At 57.7% G+C, this 22,228-nt stretch overlaps 1 protein-coding gene and 1 long non-coding RNA gene across 4 annotated transcripts in view; one reads left to right on the top strand and one right to left on the bottom strand.

Moving 5' to 3' along the window:
• Window positions 1-14,496, bottom strand: part of GSE1 (Gse1 coiled-coil protein) — a 115,422-nt gene extending 100,926 nt beyond the window's left edge. For 2 of the 3 annotated variants that reach the window (XM_071756579.1, XM_071756580.1), the window contains exon 1: window positions 11,192-13,244. In XM_071756579.1, coding sequence (XP_071612680.1) covers window positions 11,192-13,228 — 2,037 coding nt within the window. In that variant the 5' untranslated portion in view covers window positions 13,229-13,244. Of the gene's footprint in view, window positions 1-11,191; window positions 13,245-14,306 lie in introns of those variants that run through there. The other variant, XM_071756581.1, reaches the window with a different exon arrangement.
• Window positions 13,422-14,437, top strand: LOC139801913 (uncharacterized). The gene is made up of 2 exons (XR_011728394.1): window positions 13,422-13,760; window positions 14,156-14,437. It is a non-coding gene; the product is annotated as an uncharacterized lncRNA (long non-coding RNA).
• Window positions 14,497-22,228: the final 7,732 nt, after the last annotated feature.

The following is a 22,228-nucleotide window of genomic DNA, read 5'->3' as shown; positions in this document are numbered from 1 at the left end:
TAGCAGCCAGGAGTTCAGAGGGGAGCAAAGCTCAGTGCTCTAAAACGACGCCTCATTTGCCAAGAAATAATCCCAAGGAACAAAAAACAACAACAAAAAAAACCAACAAAAAAACCCAACAGACTCAGAAGATAATTAACTCCACAAAGCAACGACCCCAAGTCACTCAAATCTTCCCTGTAACTACCAAGCCTCTTCTCTAAGGGCTTATTTCTTGCTGTCTGCAACACAACGGCACCAGCACTTGGAGGCCTGGGGATTTTATTAGCATCACACCCCCCCCAAAACCCTGCTGGCAGATTTCCCCCCCCAGTATGAGGCTCACTGCCTCAGCCAGGCACGGTGTGGGGCCCGGCCCCACACAAACCCCCCCACTTTCTTGTCCCCAAGTGGAGCTGCAATGGGGTCACTCTCCATCCTTGCAAAAGGGATGTGGAGGATAGGGAAGGGGGGCTGCTATGGGAAAGAGAGTTGAGAAGCTGGAGAGGAGGAAAAGAGATGCTCACACCTCCCCAAAACCCTTCAGCACCCCCCTGGAAGGGAAGGAGCTGCCTTTTAGGACAATCCCTGCAGATAAAGAGCAAGAGAAGGGAGGGAAGCCCCCCCCCTACACCTCCTCTTCCCACCTTTGGGGCTTGGGGGAAGGGATGCTCCACCAGGAGCTGGCATGAGTGACCCTGGTAGCATCACCCCCTGCCTCTCAACAGGGAGGGGAATAAAAAAGAGCTGAGAAAAAGCCGTGTGGAGCCAGCCCTTCCCACTGCCACCCCCCTGGAACCCCCCCCAGCATCTCCCTTCCCCTCCCGACCAACGTCTCCCCTCGCCCCTCCATCCAGGGGATGGGAATGTGGAAGCAATTGCACTTGGCAAGGCAGCAACAGTGAGTCAAAAACAGTTGTTTGGCTTGTCAGCCACCCAGGCCCTGCAGCACTTTTGTTTTCCTTCGCCTGCCTTAACCCCTTCCAGCCCCAGCACCTCTCCCCCAGCCCCCAGCCCCACTGGCCAGAGGGCTGGGACACCAGGGAATGGCCTCATCCCACCTTCCCGGGGCTTGTCCTGCTCCTAGAAATGGGATGAGGGGCAATTCCCCAAGGTGGAAACTCCCAGTCAGAGGGTCACAGTGCCAGGGGAACACAGGGGGGGGAGGTGGCAAAGGGGCATCCTGAAGCCACCCAGGAGCCAGAGCAAGGATGCCCACTGCTCCCAGAACATCCCACTTGCTCATCCCAGGAGATGCAGAAGGTCTGGAGAGGGAGAGCAGCCCAGGTGTCCCTTGGCAGGGTGAGGGGACACAGCCACTCGTGCTGGGGACTCAAGTGTCACCCTGGGGTGACCAAAACCTCCCCCGTGGAGCTATTCAAAGCTTCCCCCATCCCCTTTACAACAGTTGAGCACATCCCAGGCTGCTTCCCACCAGGCCAGGCCAGAACCATGTCCAGAGCCATAAGGGTCTCTTCTCCATCCCCAGGTCACCCCTCACACCCCAAGATGAGGAACCCAGGCTGAGCACTCAACATTCCCCCACCCAACAGCATCCCACACTGCCAGGACCTCATCCCCAGGTGACTCCAGGACCCATCCAACCCCCCTCCCCACCACAGAAGGACCTCCAAGAGGGTCAGGGTGCCCCTTTGAGCACCCAACTGCTTCATTTACCCCCCGAAGTGAGACCTGGAGAAGAAGGAGATGAGGAGGGAGCCCAAGGAAGGGGCTGCTGCCTCTCCTAACTGGGTGGGCTCCCCCCTCCCTCCCTGTAAATGACAACGAGGGCAAAGGGGATGGATGGGGAAGAGTTAAACCCTCCTGAGCGATCTGGGGAGGAAAAGAGGAGGACAAGCCCGCCAGGGAGAGACAAAGCAAGATGCAAGAGCCAAGAGATGAAGGCGAGGATGCGATAAGAGGAGAGGGAGGGGGGGGGGGAGCAAGGGAGAGGGGAGGAGAGGTGGGTGATGACCAAAGTCATTGAACATTTTTTTGGCACGCCTACTCCCCCCCCCATTCTCCCCTCCCTCCCTCCCCGAGTATCCTGGCCGTTGGCCCAGCTCGGAGCTGAACTTAAACAAACTCCTGTTGCAGCCATCTGCTTGATTTTAAAATAAATCAAACAATCTGTTGAGCCGTGGGTGATCAAATTTCCATCTGTGCGGACGCCTGCTCGCCTCCTCGGAGCCTCCGCTTGCCTCTACCAGCCAAACACTCCTGGCAGCATGTGGCCTCCCTAATTCCTCCAGGAAAGGGAGAAACCGGACCTCCCCCCCCCCTCCCCTCCTCTCTCCCAGCCCTTCCCCACCACCCTCCGAACTCAAACCCAGCGCTATTTTTACAGCCGCCCACCAAACACAGCCCGGGGCGGGTTGAAAGGGGAGGAAAAGAGGGTTGGGAGGGAGATCCCAAGAGGTCCTCGGTTTCTGCCCCTGCTGGGGAAGGGGGATTCCTCATCCCACAGGTTCTGAGGGATCGAGAGGGAAAAGGGCAGGAGGACCCAGCCCGCCCCAGCGCTGGTGACCACGGCACAGAGGCCACGGAGTGCCCAGAAATAGCAGCTGGGAGGCCAGTGCCACGCAGCTGTCCCCAGGATGGGGACATTGGACCCATGTCCCCTCCCCCGAGTGGCTGTGGGTGCCCACCCATGAGCTGTGCTGCCTGGATGGTTCCTCCAGGCAGGGTGCTGGCCTTCAAGTCCCCCCAAAACCACCCTGTCCAAGGCTGTCCCCCCCTCCTCCAGGAGCAGAGAACCAAGGGGAGTCAGATCAACCACTTGCCCCAAGGTCCCCAAAATGCCAGGAAAAGATGGGTGGCATCACCCTCTCTGCTGTCTCTTTGGGTGCTGCAAGACCCCAGCTCACCCTGTGCTGCCCTGGCACATGAGGAACCCCAAGGGAGATGGCACCCACCATACCCACGGCCCCAGAGGGCTCAGCCTGATGTGTTCCTTCAGCTGGGCTCAAACCTCTGCTGGCATCACCCAGGCTTTGCCCTCCTTGCCCCAGAGCTCTCCCTTCTGCTCTGGAGTCAGAAACAGGGCAGTGAGGTAGGAAGTGACACACAGCAAAGGGACAAAGTGAGAAGGAAACAGGGGAGAGGAAGGAGAAGAGGGTACAATAAAAGATGGAGCAGGGTTTGGGCTCAGCAGACCCCAGCAGCTGAGGTTGCTGAGAGCAAGGGTTGCCCATGCATGGAGATGGAGAGACACAGCAGGATTTATTCCTCCTCTAGGGCTGCAGAACTCGGGGCAACACATTATTTAAGGTCCCCATGGCACTGTGGAAGTAGCAGTGAGGAAACTGCTCACTGCTGGAAATAACAGGGGATAATTTGGGACCAGGATGGTCCCCATCCTGCCACAGCCCTGCACCCTTCCCAGTGCCAGCTCTTGGGCACCCAGGGGGCTTTACATTCCCAAGCACCCTGCCAGGTTCTGGGGATGCAGGATCAAGCTGGAGAGGATGAAGGATCAGCAAGGGAGAAGCAGCTGGAACACAGTGCTGACCCCACTGCATCCCTGTGTCACCCACCTTGGAGAAAGTCAGCTCATGGGGGCATCTGTGTCCCCAGTCAGCTGCCTGAAGGGTGTTCCCCCCAAAAAAGCCACCCCAGCTTTGCAGCAGCTGCATGGATGGAGTCAGATCCCAACAGGATGCACAGCAGGGAGCAGGTTCCATGGAATAAGCAACGGAGGGAAAAAAAAAAACCAACAAAAAACAACAAACCCAAACCAACCACCAAAGCCCTTTTTGGAAGAGGAAAGGACTGACAGGACCTGGCTGAGAAGCAGGAGAAAGCCCAGATTTCCCAGTTACAGTGCAGATGTTCTGGACCAAAAACAGAAGACTGCAGGAGCAAATCCATCCCCCCCTCCAGAGACGCTGCAGCCAGGGCATCTGGACTTTGTCTGCAGGCAGGAGAGGTCTTAACCCCCCCTCTGGAGCCCACTTTGGGAACACCAGAGGCACCCTGAGCCCCCCCCGGGGTGCCACCCATCCCTTAGAGCTGGGGCTGGGCTGCCCTTGGCACAGGTAACTCTTGGGCAGAGGGAAGGGGCTGTGTTTTCCCTTTGGGATAACTCACACTGCTGCCAGCTCCAAGGAGGGAGGAAAATGCAGCTGTTTGAGCAGCGAAGACAAGGAGGGAGGGTGGGAGCCACAGACACACACACACACGTATCTATATATTTATTCCTGGCCGGGGTAATCACTGAAATCACTCACACTTGATCAGCACCCGATGAAAAGCTTCCCGGCCAACCCTGCTTCCAGAAACATGCTGCAAGCAGATGGGAGGGGACAGTGGCAATTTGCTGCTCACCCCACACCCGGCCCCCTGAGATGCCTGGCGCAGCTGTCTGTCTGTCTGTCTGTCTCTGTCTGTCCCTCCCTCCCTCCCTGGGTCTCTCCTTCCGCCCCGCTGCGGCTTGCAAAGCACCCAGCCAGAGGCTGACGCCTTGGCTGTCACCAAAATGTCCCCAGCTCCCCGTGTCCTTGCCAGAGACCGCAGTGCCCTGCTCTCTGGGGACAGAGGTGGCTGCTGGTGGCCCCTCGGAGCTGCCAGCTGTCCCAGGGGGAGGATAAAAACCAAGCAACCAGCCCCAGCTGGGGCTCAAAGGGGTGAGACGTCCCCATGATGTCCCCAACCCCACAAGCAGCAGGTGTTGGGGACACAACCTTCAGGGGTGTCACAGACGACCCCTGGCATCCTCCCTGGCTGGAACCCACCATTGTGCTCCCCACCACAAAGGGGGGGAGGAGGGGGAATGCTCCTGGCTTGTGGGGTCACCACTACCCCCATTATGTCCCCTCGGAGCTTCCCTCCCATCCTCAGCTGGGTCTCAGCTTTGGTTTGCCCTCTGCACCACAAGTAGCCAAAAATTCACCAGGAGCTGGGAAGAAAGCCACCCACCCCCTGCAAGACCCAAAACTTGGCACCCCCACCAGCCACAGCACCACCAGGCTCTCCATGGGTACTGGGAGTACTGGGATGGGTGGTGCCATGGCCAGCTCTGCCCTGAAGCCATGGGGAAGAGGTGACCCCAAATGACCCCTGGGGAAATCCTGCCACCCAGAAATGGCTCCACCCAGCACCAGGGCTGGTGGAGAAGCACCCAAAAAACCCCTCCACCCACTCCCCAGCCCCATTTTTCAGGGGGAGGGGGTCAGGGCAGGCTTGGCACAGGCACCTCTGCCACCAGCCAGCAGGCTGGGGAAGGAAAAAGCCAGGGCTGGTGCCAGCACACCAGCTCCCCGGGTAAACAGATGACTTCAGCCTCCTGAGAGCTCCTAAAGCCCAGCAGCACTTGCACCATGATGGAAGGGAGGAAGGAAAAATAAGGAAAAAAATAAATAAAAAAAGGGAGAAGCAGCGACTTCTGCAAAGTGCACCCCCAGGGATGTCCTCCTGCTGCCGGCACAGCCAAAACTCCCCCCCCCCCCTCCATCTCACGTTGCTACTGAAGATCCAAGGAGGAAAAACAGCCCAGCCCAGCCCGGCCCAGCCAGCTGCCCGGGGTTGTTCACCCACACGGCACCGACCCAGAGCAGCTGCTGGCCCAGAACCGACCTAGAGCTGCCAGGGAATCCGGGCCGGCCCCACTCCAGGGGTTCTGGCATCCCTCCTGGGGCACGTGGAATAGAACCAAGCTCTGACACTGGGTTCTGGCAGCCCAGGGAACAGAACCCCCCTGCAGCCCAGGGAACAGAACCCCCCTGCAGCCCAGGGAACAGAACCCCCCCTGCAGCCCAGGGAACAGAACCCCCCCTGCAGCCCAGGGAACAGAACCCCCCCTGCAGCCCAGGGAACAGAACCCCTCTACAGTCCAGGAAACAGAACCTGCCTGCAGCCCAGGGAACACAACCCCTCTACAGCCCAGGGAACAGAGCCCCTCTACAGCCCAGGGAACAGAACCCCCCTGCAGCCCAGGGAACAGAACCCCCCTGCAGCCCAGGGAACAGAACCTCTCTGCAGCCCAGGGAACAGAACCTCCCTGCAGCCCAGGAAACAGAACCCCTCTACAGCCCAGGAAACAGAACCCCCCTGCAGCCCAGGGAACAGAACCCCCCTGCAGCCCAGGGAACAGAACCAGGCTCCAGCATCCTCTCTGCAGCCACCAAGGAGCAGGATAACGGGGGTGCTGGCACAGGACCTGGCACCCTGGGGGGCTCGGGATGGTGCACAGCCAGGTCCTGCTGCTGGCAGGGTGAAAGCAGGCACCCACACTGCTGGGAGGCTCCTCCTGGCTGGGGAGCAGCCAAAGAGCATCCCGGGGTTGCCCTTGGCGACCGTGCTTCCCGGCTAGCTGAGAAAGGTCAAGCCTCTGGATAAAACATCTGTCTGTCCTTCTGCCCCATCTCCAGCTCAGCTTCACACCAAGGGAGCCTGCAGCAAGGTGCTCCAGTGGCTAAAAAAAATCATTTTCACCGGAGGGGAGCAGAGCAGAGCTGGTTCCCTTCCCTTTTTTTTTTTTTTTTTTTTTTTGGGGGGGGGTGCAGGCCGAGAGGTTCCTGAGCAGCACACATTTCAGGCCAAGGTTTTTGGCAGGTGCCTGGAGGAAAAAAAAAAAAAGGCAGCCCTAGAGCTGCCAGTCCTGTGCTGCTGCTTTTGGGAAAGGCAGGGAGAAGGAGACGGAATGGAGAGGAGGTGGGGGTCATAAAAAATAAATATATAGCAACCAGCTGGTGAGCTGTAGAGTCAGCAGAAGAGCTGGAGGACACAGCGGCTGGCAGCAGCACGGGAGCCCTGGTATTTTTGGACAGCTGGTACAGCAAGGTCAGCCCAGCCAAAGCAAAAAAAAAAAAAAGCCCCTTCCCCCCCCCCCCCCCCCAACCCATTGCAGCTGAAGGACACAAACCCCCCAGCTGGAGACCCTTGGGGGTGCCAAGCCACCAGCCCAGGGGGTGACTTGGAACCACGGCAAGTGGCGGGGAAGGATGAGGAGGGATGGAAGGGATATAGCAAAGCCACCCTGACCTCCAGGGCAGGAAAAAGCAAGGGGCAGACATTTCCCTGGTGGCATTTCTTGGTTTGCCATCTGGGAACACGATCCCACGGGAGGCTGTGCCTCGGGACGTGATGTCATGTCACGATTATATCGCCAGCTCCGTGCCGGGATGGGGATCGGTGGCGGCAGCAGCCGGGGCTGTGGGGGAAGCTGCTCTGCTGAAGGGCAGAGTGAACCTGGCTAAAAAAACCTCCAGGCAGACACACGCTGCACACAAAATAGGTCAGCCCGGGGAAAGTTGGGTTAAAATACTTGGGATTGATTTTTCCCTCTGTCTGTGAGACTTTCAGGGGCGAAAATCGGCGCAAAAGCAGCGTTATTACCACCAAAGCAAACCTTAAGCTGAAAGCCTTAAAAAAATGAGGATGAATGAGACCAGCTTTGCTCTTCCTTTATGTTTAAGGATGGGCAGAGGCCCACACAGCCCGTGCCAGCCCTCCAAAGCCTGGAGATGCATGGAGGAGTCACTACCTCGGTCCAACCACCCAAACCACCACCAGAAGGTTTTTTCTGGTTTGCTTCCAAACTAATCAAAGATGCAAACCAAGCCAGAGATCCTGCCTGCCTGGCCACAACCTGGGAGTCTTCCTGCACTGGTTCTTATTTCTCCTGCTGTGATACACCCAAACTCTCCATACCCTCATCAGAAACACAGCCCCATGCAAGGGAGTCAGGAGTCACCACCTTTGCTTTCCTGGCATCCACACATTCCTGCTGCTGCTCAGCTTCAGCAGGACAAGGTTTAGTCCAGAACAGGAGAACTTGGTGTTGTTTCCCTCCCCCCTGCCAAAAAAAAAAAACCCCACCTTTGCCAAAAGGCAAAAAGAAAACACCCCCCAACAGCTGGAAGCTCACCAGGGTGATCTGCAAACAACGTTGTGACCTTTGGAGCTCCTCACTTGAAAAAAAAAAAAAAAAAAAAAAAAAGGGGGGGCCAAACCCCCAGCTGAGCTAACAATGTATCTACCCAGCAGTAACTGCAGCCAGCTGGGTCCCAGCAGACCCAGCCCCATGCAACAAGACCCAGGTGTCCCCCAGAAAGCTGGGACAGGACATGGAACCCACCAAGAAATGTTCAGAAACTCTGTCGTGAGGACACGACAGCAAGTTCTGGGTCCAAGCAGCAGGATGGGCACCAGCTGCAAACTGGTCACAGCACAGTGCAGCACCCAAAGGAAACCTGAACAGATTTAGGGGGGAGGGTTTGGGGTTTTGAGAGCTTCCCACAAACCCCAATGTATCTGCAGGAAGTTGGAGGCGTGGGGAATAAAACCGAGGGAGCGCACGGAACTTCAGAGAAAGAGGTGGCCAGAGAGGATGGGAAGAGTTGGAAAGAGCAGGGAAGTTTTTCCCAGTGCTGTCAGAGAGACAGGATGGGAGCAGGCAGAGAAAATCCCAGTTGGGTTGAGCACAGGCAGTCCAGGAGCTGGAAACACCAACCATGCAGTGCTTGGCCCCGTTAGAGACCAGGTCAGCAGGCAGGGTCAGTGTCACCCCTGGGACCTGGCCAAGCCTGGGTGGTTTAGGGGTGATTCCAAGAAATCAACACTTGCTCTGCTGGCAGCAGCCACCTGGCCCCCAGCACCCCAGGGAATGCAAAGTTTCTCTACATTAGGAGCTGAGACATCATCACTCAAGAGCCCTGCACCCATGGGTGCCCCCATCTCCACAGGTTCCCCTTGTGATGCCTCCTCAGGGTGCACATCCACGTGCCTTGGAGGGGACCAAGGACCTTACCAAAGCTCAGCATTGCCATTTTTTTCCTGGTGGGAGAACCCAAAGCCACCCCACACAAGCCAACACCTCCCTCTGAGCTTACCTGCAGCAGGCACCACCACACCTCCACTGAGCATCACCCCCCTCCCCAAAATACCAGAGCCTCATCCCTCCTGATGAGCCTCAATTAATTAACCACTTCCCCCATTAGCAACCCCAAGGTGTTACAGAGAGGCCCTGACCCCCAGCTGGGCCATTTTATGCCTTTTCACCTCAAACTTTGAGCCAGCAAAGCACCAGCACTACATCCAGGGGGGGTCTCAACCCTTCGGGGTGGGGGGGGATGGAAAAGCACACAAACCCATCATGAAGTTGCAAAGTGGAGATGGTTTCAACCCCTCAGCTCATGGCTTCTTGCCTGGTCCCACCTGAAGAGGGACCTGGGTGTCACACAAGGGTGACAGGCTTATCCAGGGTCACTTTTAAGGGGACAGCTGGGTTAGGCAGGCACCAAGCCATGACTGAAATAACCTTGGTGTCTGGGAGGTCTCAGCCTGGTGAGAAGTGTGTGGAGATGGGGAAGAGAAAAGGCAAGAGGAAGGACCTCCTGGCCACCACCAGGACATGGCAGAACCTTTCCCAGGCAGCCTTGCCTTGCCTCCTGCCACCCTGCCCCTTGCAGCAGCCCCTTAATTTGCTCATTAGCAAACCAGGGAAAAAAAAAGGAGGAACTGAATAGCATCCCTGCCTGGGACACCCTCTGTGTCCTCCTCCTCCTCCCCCTCCGCCTTTCATAGCCCCACACAAAAGCTTTTCAGAGCTGCTCGGGTCAGAGCCAGGGCTGCAGGCAGGAGCCCAAGTGGGAATTTGGGGTTGGGGCCATCGGGGATGAGGATTGGGGCACCTGAGAAACAGCAGCACTACCAAACCCCATGGGAAGCACCACCCAAGGCTGGCATCCCGGCTGGGACAGACTTGCTGGCCATAATGTGACATTGCCTGAGGACACTAACGGGACAGAGGAGTGAAATCCCCCTGGGGACATCTGGGTGTTGCTCTGCTGGAGCATCACCCCCAGGTCAGCACTGTGGGATCTCACGTGCCTCCCCTGCCCTCCGTGGCCACCAGCCAGCACGGGCTGGATGCCACCAGCACCTTGCCAATGCCAACAGACCGGGAGGACAGACAGCAAGACAGCAGGGGCATCACAGCCCCACACCTCCCCCAACATCCCTAAAGTCCCCACCACCTCCAAGCCACGGGAAGCTGCGTTGGCTGGGAGCAGATATCCATGGAAATCAATCAACTGCATCCAGAAATGACCCCAGATGATGTCGGGACCACCCAGAGCTTGGGGGAATCCACCCGAAAGCAACAGCTTCTGGAGGATTCCCATCACCAGGGCCAAGCTCCAGCACCATCCTGGCTCTCTCCGTGCCAGTGCCACACGTGCCAAGGCTCCGGTACCTGCCTGGTGGCTTTCCAAGCAGCATCCCCCTCCCAGCTGAGGAGCTGGGGTAGCTGAAGGGAAGAGTCTATTTGTAAGCAGCCAAGGGAGGGAGAGAGAGAGGGGGGGGGAAGAGCAAAGGAGTGCTTGTCTCACAAGGGCTGGTTTCCATTTCTAAAGAAAATGCCAGTGCTTGGGAGAGCCGCAGGGTTCTGGCTGTGAGCAGAGCCCAAAAGGCTTTGAAAACCAACGGGGGGATTTTGGATGCTGGCATTTTACAGAGCCCAGCCTGGGGCCTGGTTTGCAGATAGAAAGCAGCAGCTCTCCAGCAGGCTCCTGCGAGCTGGGAATTTGGGGGTAGGGTACCCCACGCTGCTTTCTAGGTGATGCTCCCCTGCATAACCCCCGTGGGAGGTGCAGAAGAGAGCAGCCTGGGAAACCAGCAGCACCCAGGTGATGACACCCATGAGGGCAGCTCAGGGGGCTGGAGGTGTGGGGGGACACTGCCTGGGGGTCCCTTGCTGCAGGATAACCAGGTGGGGACACCCAGCCCTGAGCCCACCACACAGGAAGGCGCCTTAAGGAACTGGGGATGACTTAGGAAGTTGGTGGAGGCCACGGGCTCCTTGGAACTTCTTGAGGGTGCTGCAGCAGCAGCCGGGCACACCTCCCTCCCCCCCCTCCAGCCCCTCTGCCCATCCTTGCCAGCAATCCCAAGGGATGAGGATCTCCTCCTCCTCCCAGGGCTGCGAGCGAGCAGGCAGGCGCCAACACCCCCAGACACACACTCCTGCGACAGGCCAGGTCTTGGCTCTCCCTACCTCTTGGAAGGATTTTTTATCTCTTCCATCGCAGCTTGACAGCTCCACAAGTTCATTGCTAAAGGCACCCCATCCATTAGCCTTCGCCCCCAGGGACCAGCCCCAAAAGGAGAGCATCCATCTATGTCATCGCTCCACCTCCTCCTTCTCCTCCTTGATGCCAGAGCTGGGAAAACGCCGGGAGGGGAGGGATGGGGTCCGGGCCAACAGCCTTACCTTGGGGAGGAGAGCTGGGGGTGCTGCTGCCAGCAGCTCCGGTGGGGTCGTGCTCTTGCCAGCCAGGACCACGGCCCCACACTCGGCACAGGCACCGATGGTCAGGTGCTTCCCATCATCCACCAGCAAGCTGTTGGCCACGCGGAGGGTGTAGAGGAAGACGGGGAGCCTGGCCACTTGGACGGCTTTTAATCCAAGGCATCTCTTCTTCTCCTGCCGGCAGAAGAAGCAGACGAAGGTCTCCACTTTGTACTGGCGGGACCAAGCGCTGCTGGGGTGGTGGGAGTTCCTGCCCTCGTGCTGCAGCCACTGCCCCAGCAGGTCGTGGTAGCAGAGGACACAAGTGGCCACCAAGCCGGTGGAATCAGCCGGCCTGGCCCGCGGGGCTGGAGGGTAGACGGTCAGGAAGGGGAAAAAGGGTTCCTTCTCCCCAAATCGTCCCGGAGGGTTGACGTTGAGCTGGAATTCTTTGCCGGCTCCCAGCTCGGCCCCGCAGATGTAGCAGACGGAGGTGGCACCGGGCTTGATGGCGGGGTGACCGGCCAAGCCGCCGGGCTCGCCGGCGGAGAAGACCTGGTGATACCTCCCCAGGAAGCTCTGCACCGAGGTGATGAGCTCCTCGTTGTGGCAGGCCCTGTACATGGCCCACAGGTCCTGCAAGACCCCGAAGCACTTGCGGCAGCTGCTGACCTCCCAGTGCTTGTTCAGCCCCTTGGCACCGGGCGGGCAGGGCAGGAGGCTGAGGAAGGGGAAGTGCATGGTGCTCTTGGCGTTGCCGTTGGTGATCTTGGCAGCCACCGGCCTGGCCTCCTTGCCACACTCCTCCCCGCAGAGGTAACAAGCCTCGGGTGCCAGCGGGGTGCCCCCCTCATCCTCCTTCATCCCTCGCCGGCCCTTGGCGGTCACGGCCCCGGCGTTGAGGGGCACCACGTAGAGCCTCTGGAGCACCGGGACGTTGGCCAACTCGAAGCTTTGCCACTGCTGCATGAGGGAGGAGAAGCAGCAGGGACACACCAGGGTGCTGCCGGTGGGCGAGAGGGGCTGGGCACCCGGCGGGGGGCTGTGCAGCCAGAGGAAAGGGAAGAAAGGTGCCGAGGAGGTCTTCTCCTGCTTCTGCACGTGGACCCGGTGCTGGGTGCTGGGTGCCAAGAGGCTGCCACAGATGTAGCAGGCGCTGCCCGGTGCCCAGGTGGTGCCCGATGCCCAAGAGGTGCCCGATGCCCAGGTGGTACCCGACGCCCAGGAGGTGCCCGATGCCCAAGCGGGCCGTTCGCTGCCTTCCTCCTCCTCCTCCTCCTCTTCCTCCTCGCTTGTGATGTTGATCTCGCTGTCCTCCGAGGAGCAGCAGGCCGGGCCCCTCTTCCCCACCGCCGCCGGGGGGGTCCTCGCCGCGCCGCCCACCCCTTCGGCTTCCGAAAGGGCTTCGGCGTCGGAGAGCTCAGAGAGCTCGGAGCCGGCTGCCGGCTCTTCTTCCTCTTCCTCCTCCTCCTCCTCTTCCTCCTCCTCCTCCTCCTCCTCCTCCCGGCCGGCGGGGCGGCGCGGTGGCTCGGTGGGGTCCCAGCCCGTCGCCCCCCGCCTCAACCCGGCTCCCCCCCCCGCTGCCCCCTCGCACTGATGGGGCCGTTTGAGCCAGTACATGCGCTTCTCCACCGGCGTGCGGCTGCGCTCGAAGGAGTCCCACTGCTCGCCCAGGAAACAGCGGCAAACGGCGCAGACCAAGGCACAACCTTCCGCCGAAACGGCTCGGGCTCCGGGAGCCGGCTCTTGATGCTGAAGGAAGGGAAAAAAGGGTCGGTGGTCGCGGGGGGGTCGGACTTGAAGCTTGAGTTCTTTGCCGCGGCTGATGCCGCCGCCGCAGATAAAACAGCAAAGCGGAGGAGCCGGGGATTGGGGTGTCCCGGGGGGTTGGGGAACCCCCGGACCCGTCGCTGTTTCGCCGCTCGCCAGCGCGGCCATCAGCCGCTGCTTACGGGAGAGCGGGGCCGCCGCCACCGCCGCCCCCGGCCCCGCCGCCGCCCCCGGCCCCGCCGCGCTCATCGCCGCCCCCGGCTCATCCCGCGGCTCAGCCGGACACGCAGGCTCGGGGGGCGGGTTTGTGGAGCTCTCCCCCCACTCCCCCCCCCAACACACACACACCCCCACCACAGCTGCCGCCCGCCTCCTCCCGCCGCCGAGAAGGAAAAAAAAAAAAAAAAAAAGAAAAAACGGGGGGGGGGGGGAAAAAGAAAAATTAAAAAATAATTCCACAACAACAAAAATCTCCAAACAACCGAGAAAAAAAAATTTAAAAATTTAAAAAAAGAAAAAAAAAAAAAAAAAAAGAAAAGAAAACCAACACGGAATATAAAAGTTCGGTGCGAAAGTTTGGGTCCCGCTGGCGGCGCGGAGGAAGGGCGGCTGCCCGCCGCCTCCCGGCCCCGGCGCCCCCGGCCCGGCTCCTCCCCGGCCCCCCCCGCCGCGACCTGCCCCCGAGGGGGGAGCCGGGGGGAGGATCGAGCCGCTGCCGCCCCCCTGCCCGCCCGCCCGCCGCCAGCCCGGCTCGGAGCCGCCGCGACCCCACGGAGAGCGGGTATGGGAGGGGGGGGGGATTTCCAAACCCACCCCACCCGGGAGGCTCAGAGCCGGCCCCACGCAGGGTTTGGCGGACCAGCCTGTCCCCCCAACACGAGTGGGTCTCTTCCTTAGCCATCCCCTCTGGCTCACCCGCAGCTTTTTCGCCACACCACGGCGTTTTGGGCAGCCCCTTTTCCTCCCACAAAGCTGCGTGGAAAGACACAGCGTCCGCGTCCACGCCGGCAGGAGGGAGCCCACGGAAGTTTTCCCCAACCCCCCAGCTCCATCCCTGCCCTTTACAACCCTTCCACCAGCCATTAACTCAGCGTCCCGACCACCGGCTCAGCCCCCAGTCATTTATTTCACTTTTTTTTTTTTTTCTTTTTTTTTTTTTTTTTTTCTTTCCCCAAGCTGTTGTTCCAGTTCAATACCAGATTCTATTTCCCGCTCGGTCTTGAAAATGCTGCATCGCTTTGCTGCTCGCTGGTAAAGAGCTGATGTGTTCCCAGCCGGAGCTGGCCGGGTTTCAGCGACGCATGCAATAATCCCGGTGTATCCTTACCTGCCTTGCAGCCTGCCGAGAAGATTTAATGCTTGGGAAGCACTTTGCTTGTCCTTGGACAATAGGCACCGCGGAAGTGCAAACTGTACCCGGCTCCAGCCACAATTAAACTTGACTTATTCACTGCCCCAGCATCTCGTCAGCAAACCCACCAGCTCGGCACGGCTCTCCCGACAGGGGGAAAAAAAAATTAAATTAAATATATATATGTATTAACAGTCATAAGGGTATTTTTCAAGCAGGCATTTCAGGAGGATGCCTGTGCCTAGCTGGGGAGTTGAGTTTGAGTTCGTGGCAAGTCACTGCAATGTCCCCACTCCTGCCCTTGCAAAGCCCTGAGCCCATCCTGGGGCTCTGCAGGAGCAAACCCAAAGCATCAAGGTCACCAATTGCAACGGGACACAGGGACACAGGGCCAGGGGGGCCACCCAAGCCAGACATCGGGACACCCAGCTGATGAGGAGAAGCCACATTGCCCCCACTCCTCATCATCCCCCACCCCACACTTCCTTGGGGTCCTCCCCCTTAGGGCACCCCGGCTTTGTCCCTCTTGGGTCGAGCAGTCCTTGATGTCATCTCCCACCCAGTCGGCGGGGTGACAGCATCTGGTGTCCCCCCAGCAACTGGCCAGGAGATCAAACAGATTGTGTGACATCAGCTGGAGCACGGGCAGGGGGCAGGAGGGCTCTTCAGGGACCCGGATCCAGTTTCCACCCAGATGGCTCCAGCAATAAAGAAGCAAAAGGAGGGGGGGGTGGGTTGTGGGGGTGGTGGGAGGTGACACCCAAAGCAGGGAACGTGATACCTTGGGAGAACTGGCTCTATGGGGCTTTTTTTTTTTTTTTTTTTTTTTTAGGGGTCTCCAGGAGGCAGAAGGGCCTCATCATATTGTATTTATTTATAGGCCTGATGTGGTGGCTGCTCTATGCACCGTTGGGGTGGACATGACTCAGATGACTCTCTCAAGTCTCACCCCTTTTCCCAGATGGGTAAGGTCATCCCAATGGGATAAGGTCATCCCAGTGGGGTAAGGTCATTCCAATGGGGTAAGGTCATCCTGACAGGGTAAGGTCATCCTGACAGGGTAAGGTCATCTCTTATGGGATAAGATCCCAAACCCTGGGCAGCAGCAGCAGCTTGGGAAACGCTGCACCCCACCTGTGCATGCTTTCCCACTGCTGTTTCGGGGTTTTTCCTGGGAATCTGGGGCTGCCCCCAGCCTGTCCAGCTGGATCTCCCCAGGGATACACAGCCACCCTTCCAGCGTGGCCACCAGATGCTCTCCAGCCTGCTCTGCAGATGGGTGAGAAAACAACGTGCTGCATTCAAGAACCAGAACTCAGCATGACCGGACCCCCCCCCCCCTCCCTCCACCTCCCCCTTCCCCAAAACCCCGACCCTCCTTGCTGCTCCCCGGCCTCTCCACAGGCGCCTGAGCCCCCGGTTCCCCCGCACCCCGCCGGCCCCGAGCCTGGGAGCAGCTTCCCGGGGCCTTGGCTGCTCAGGGACAGAGCAGCTCATTTATCATCCTGTGCCGCCCCGGCCCTGCGGTTGCTGTTTGCAACAGAGAAGCTGGGAGGGAGAGAAAATTTCTCAAGTCTGGCCTCGGCAAGAACTGAAAACATATGCCCTGGCGGCAAACACCTCCCCCGGGGCCTGCGGGGGATCCAGGCGAGCCTAGCACAGGATTTTCCACCACGGCCCCCGCCGGCCCCAACCCTCCTGCTGGAGCCGGCGTTTTAAAGCTCCCCAGGGGCTGGGGACGGTGACAACTCCGAGCTGGGAGCCGTGGGGAAAGCGGGATGCAGTGCAGATGGAGCGGGATGCGGTGCGGGATGGCTCTTCCCTCCAGCTGGATGCCCGCAGCCCCGGTTTGGGAGGCAAACGTCCTCGCTGTGCCCGTCTTAGACCTCCCTGCTGGCTGGCTCCGTGTGGAATTGTCCTCTTTGCACAAAGGCCAGCTCCGGGGACAGATGTCCCTTAGGAGGCAGGGGCCAGGCAGCTGCTCCATGACCACGTTGCGTCAGGATTGGGTGCTGGTTGTGCAAGGTGCTGTACAAACAGCCCTGAGCGGGGCCGTGCTCCCCCCTGCTTGCATCAGGCTCAAGCTGGATACACAAGAAGCCTGCCCGGTGCTGGGGCCATCTGCATTTCCATCCCCATCTCCATTCCCATCCCTAGTTCCAGACCCATCCCTATCTCTATCCTATTTCCATCCCCATCTCCACCATTACCCATCCCCTCTTCATCCCCATTTCTGTCCCCATCTTCACTCCCATCCCCTTCTTCAACTCCAACTTCCCCCATCCCCATTCCCATCCCCGTCTTCCCCCCAAAACCCCATTTCCATCCCAATCTTCATCCCCATTTCTGTCCCCATCTTCGCTCCCATCCCCTTCTTCACCTCCAACTTCCCCATTCCCATCACCATTTTCCCCCCAAACCCCATTTCCACCCCCATCTTCATCCCCATTTCTATTCCCATCTTCACTCCCATCCCCTTCTTCACCTCCAACTTCACCTCATCCCCATCTTCCCCCCAAGCCCCATTTCCATTCCCATCTTTATCCCCATTTCTATCCCTATCTCCATTCTCATCCCCATCTTCATCCCTAGTTCCAGACCCATCCCTATCTCTATCCCCATTTCCATTCCCATCTCCACCATTACCCCATCCCCTCTTCATCCCCATTTCTATCCCCATCTTTACTGCTATCTCCTTCTTCACCTCCAACTTCACCCTATCCCCATCTTCCCCCCAAAACCCATTTCAATCCCCATTTCTGTCCCCATCTTCACTCCTATCTCCCTCTTCACTTCCAACTTCCCCCCATCCCCATTCCCATCCCCATCTTTCCCCCAAAACCCCATTTCCATCCCAATCTTCATCCCCATTTCTATCCCCATTTTCACTCCCATCCCCCTCTTCACCTCCAGCTTCCCCATTCCCATCACCATTTTCCCCCCAAACCCCATTTCCACCCCCATCTTCACTCCCATCCCCCTCTTCACCTTCAACTTCCCTTATACCCATTCCCATCCCCATCTTCCCCCCAAACCCCCTTTCCACCCCCATCTTCATCCCCATTTCTATCTCCATCTTCACTCCCATCCCCCTCTTCACCTCCAACTTCCTCTATACCCATTCCCATCCCCATCTTCCCCCGAAAACCCATTTCAATCCCCATTTCTGTCCCCATCTTCACTCCCATCCCCCTCTTCACCTCCAACTTCCTCTATACCCATTCCCATCCCCATCTTCCCCCCAAAACCCCATTTCCATCCCAATCTTCATCCCCATTTCTATCCCCATTTTCACTCCCATCCCCCTCTTCACCTCCAACCTCCCTTATACCCATTCCCATCCCCATCTTCCCCCCAAATCCAATTTCCACCCCCATCTTCATCCCCATTTCTATCTCCATCTTCACTCCCATCCCCTTCTTCACCTCCAACTTCCCCTATACCCATTCCCATCCCCATCTTCCCCCGAAAACCCATTTCAATCCCCATTTCTGTCCCCATCTTCATTCCCATCTCCCTCTTCACCTCCAACTTCCCCCATCCCCATTCCCATCCCCATCTTCCCCCAAAACCCCATTTCCATCCCAATCTTCATCCCCATTTCTATCCCCATTTTCACTCCCATCCCCCTCTTCACCTCCAACTTCCTCTATACCCATTCCCATCCCCATCTTCCCCCCAAACCCCCTTTCCACCCCCATCTTCATCCCCATTTCTATCCCCATCTTCACTCCCATCCCCCTCTTCACCTCCAACTTCCTCTATACCCATTCCCATCCCCATCTTCCCCCCAAAACCCCATTTCCATCCCAATCTTCATCCCCATTTCTATCCCCATTTTCACTCCCATCCCCCTCTTCACCTCCAACCTCCCTTATACCCATTCCCATCCCCATCTTCCCCCCAAATCCAATTTCCACCCCCATCTTCATCCCCATTTCTATCTCCATCTTCACTCCCATCCCCCTCTTCACCTTCAGCTTCCCCTATACCCATTCCCATCCCCATCTTCCCCCGAAAACCCATTTCAATCCCCATTTCTGTCCCCATCTTCACTCCCATCTCCCTCTTCACTTCCAACTTCCCCCCATCCCCATTCCCATCCCCCTCTTCCCCCCAAACCCCATTTCCACCCCCATCTTCATGCCCATTCCTATCCCTATCTCCACTCTCATCCCCATCTCCATTCCCATCCCCATTTCCATACCTCTCCTCACCCCCATCCCCATCTCCTCCCTCATCCCCATCCCCACCTCTCTCCCCATGCCCTGGGCACAGCAGGACAGTGGCCAGCAGCACCCCCATGCCGAGGTCCCCCTGCACCCTCCCCACCAGCAGGCACGTGCTGCAGCAGATCCTCTCCCCTCTCCCATCCAGCAGGACCGGGAGGTTAATATGGAAATTACCAACTGCTTATTCCTTCCAGCTGTTGCTCTGAGTCATCAAGTGCCTTAAAGAGCATTTCAAACAACACAGTGCCTTCGAGACAACGTGACTATTCCCCCAGCCACCCCCTCCGGATTATCTTCCGCAGGGGCTGCTGCTTGGAAAGGGAATATTTCTCCCAGGAGGCAGCCGGGGAGGCGGCACAACCTCTGCCCCTCCACGGCCTCCAACCGGCTTCCCACCTCCTCCCGTGGGGAGAGCAGCCCCAGGGCAGTGTGCTGCCCAGCCCAGCCCTGATCCCTCTCCTCAGCCCAACAGGGAAGCGCCAGCACACACATAAAAGTGACAGGCGGCGCTGTGCCACCTGGGGAAACTGAGGCACGGGGTGGCACCAGGGTGACACCTGCCCGGGGTGAAGCTGGTGGCACTCGGCCGGCTGCAGCACTGCTGGGGCACTGGCCTGGGGTTCAGAGCCCTTGAACTCTGTGCTCAACAGCTGTTCTTTTCCTCTGCAAGCTTATTTTTCCTTTTCTTTTTTGAAAAACCACGCTGCTCCCTGCACTCACTGCTGATTTTTCAGATGGAAAAGATAGGGCTGGTTCAGGGAAGTGTCAGGATCCACCCTTTACCTGCTGCTTTAGCCTTTCTTAGAAGCTTTTTACTTTCTTCATCGATTTTTTTCTTTTTTTTTTTTTTTGTCCCCACTTCTCTTCCTTTTGCTGGAAAAGCCCAGCTGGGTTTTCTCTTGCTTATAAATTACATCCCCAGGTCCTTCTCCTGGCCGTGCAGGTGAGTCGAGGATGCTCCCAGCCAAGCTGCGAGCAGGAACATCCCCCCCTGCACAGCTTGGAGCCTGGAATCTATTAAAAAAATAAACAAATAAATGACCCAAGAAAAGATGGTGATGGAGGGGGGGGAAGAGGAGGGGAAGGAGGTGCAGCCGTTCCGTGCCGAAATTTGGAGCCGGGGGCCGAAACACGGGGGCTGCAGGGATGGAGGACACAGGGTGGTCCCTGCCTGGGGGGGAGGGATGCTGCGGGATGGAGAAAGGTGACTCTGGGGGGGTGGGGAGGGGGGAGCGGGGCCACCAAGAGGCAGCGCAGCCCTGCGGGGCCACGATGCGGCTGAGCCGGAGCCGCTCCAGCGCTTTTGGGAGCTGCTGCTGCGGCAAAGAAACGGTGACAGCCAGAGGACAAAGCCACGGCGGGGACACGTGGGGAGCCAGGAGCCCCGGGGCCAGCCTGGAGGGACAGCACACACACACATACACACACACGCGTGGGGGGAGTGCGGGGAACACGGGTGGAAGCACGGTGCCAGCAGCCTGGGCATCCTCATCCCCAACTCATCCCCCCCCGGGCACCCGGCCCTGCCAGGCAGGAGGGAGCCACGTCCCCTGCAAGGCACAAGGGCCAGATTGCTTGCTGAGTTTTTTTGGTTTGGTTGTGTTTTGTTTTGTTTTTTTTTTTTCAAGTGTTTTTTTTCGTGTTTTTTAAAGGTTTGTTGTTTTTTTGTTTTTTTTTTTTTTTTTCCAGAACGAGCTGCTCTGCAAATGCCAAGTGCTGATGCCAAAGGGCCGTGTCAACAAAGAAGAATGAGTGTGGCTGTTAGAGGCTGCTATTAAAAAAAGGGTGGAGAGGAGAGGCGAGAGGGGGCGGAAAAAAAAATCGAAAAAAAAAAAAAATCAAAAAAGGGAAGAAAAAGTTTTATCAGTGCAAATATGCACAGCAGTAAAAATTCAGGAGCAGCAGCTGAGTGGGGACTCTGCACCCTTGTGTCCAGCACCCCCAGGGAGAATGAGCCCATCCCAGCAGCTTGGCATTCCCTCCATGAAGTGTTTTCCAAGCTCCAAGTGTTTTCCAAGCCCTCCCAGCTCCCGCAGAGCCCCGGGGCAGGGAGCCTGGTGGGGCCATCCATGGCATCAGCTGCTTCCTGAGGTCGAGGTCCTGCCATGTGAGTGCCAGAAGCTATTTCTAGGCAAGGCCTGGGCAAACAGGAGGGGAGGGATGGAAGGAACCTCTCACATGACTCTGAAGATGCAATGGGAAGATGAGGGCTCTGGTTTCAGCTTTCTATTCCCAGCCCGTTATTCACCAGTGGAAGATGCCATCTGCTTCACTGGGCAGCCCAGGCTGGATCTCTGGCTGGTGAAGCTCCAAAAAAAAAAAAAAAAAAAAAAAAAAGCCACCCAAAAGGGAGTTTGATGTCTTCATCCCCTCAGGATGCAGGTGAAAATCCTCCTCGGTGTTGTCTCTCCATCCTCTGGTACCCAGGATGCCAAACCCTGGGATGCCCAAGTTTTGCTGCCTGGGAAAAGGAAACACAAGCTGTGGAAATAAAGAGTAGAGGGAAACCTCCTCCAGAAACCCTCTGTCTCTCTGAGGTCGATCCACCAGGTGACTCCATTTTGACATTTTTATAAAAAAAGTAGTCAAGCTTACAGTTTTTGAAGGGCACCTGGGGCTTTCCTGAGCCTGGATTTTACTCCTATGTCAGCACCCTCACAGCTCCAGGACTTTGATGCTCATTCCTCAAGGAATGCTAGGAGGAGGTCGAACCTCCTTGAAAACCTTGGGCTTTAAGGATTCTCCCCCTCAAAAAAAAAAAAAAAAAAAAAAAAAAAAAAAAAAAAAAGAAACCAAAGAAAAAAAACCAAGCAAAATTTGGTTAAAATTGAGATGTTCCCACAGAAATTGGTATTTCCCGATGGAAAAAACATTCCATCAGCAAAACGCTGACCCGCTCCGGTTACAGCCTGGTCATGGAGCTGAGGCAACACAGCTGGGAAAGGAATTAGAAAGGAGCTGGAGAAAGCTGCAGGGCTTCACCCCATCCCAGCACCCCGGCTGCAAGGATCCTGCCTCTCCCTCTGCTGCTTCCCAGGATTGGGGTGAGGATGAGGCTGGTGGCACCGCTGGCTGTCACCCCCTGTCACCCCAACCCATGGTCCCGCCTCCCCCAGAGCCAACTGCTGCTTGCTGGGAGGCAAAGATGTCCCCAAGGATGGAGCTGTGGAACAAAGCCAGCCCAGCCCATGCTCCCCCTTGGGAATATCTTGTGGGATCTGCAGGAGGAGATTAGCAGAGCAAGGGCTGGGAGCTCAGCAGGTTCCCCAGCAGGGCTGGAGATCAAGGGCTGCCTCCCCTGGCTTCCCTCTAAGAATTGGTGGAAATGCTTGTTTGGGAGGTTCTGCTGTGCCTTGGGGTGGCCAAGTGATGGACAGGGGTTGTTTTCTATCTTTTTTCTTTTTTTTTTTTTTTTTTTTTTTAATTTTATTTTTAAAGGCAGGTTGGGAAACCCAAGCCAGAGCTGAGCAGGAACCCATCTGCCCTTCTGCAGCCAAAAGGGGAGCTGGGAAACTTTTGCCTTGTGAAGAATATATTTTTTTTGTTGTTGTTGTTGTTGGCAGAAGGTGGTGGCCACGCAGTGGCAAGCTCAGCCCACAAAGGGGCAAGCAGCCAGGCACTCATCCCTGCTAGCCCAGCCTCACCTTCCCTGGATGGTGCTGATCC

Source organism: Heliangelus exortis, chromosome 13, assembly GCF_036169615.1.
Source record: "Heliangelus exortis chromosome 13, bHelExo1.hap1, whole genome shotgun sequence".
Classification (NCBI taxonomy): domain Eukaryota; kingdom Metazoa; phylum Chordata; class Aves; order Apodiformes; family Trochilidae; genus Heliangelus; species Heliangelus exortis.
The sequence above is the reverse complement of the archived record's forward strand: the minus strand, read 5'-3'. Positions and strand labels throughout refer to the sequence as shown.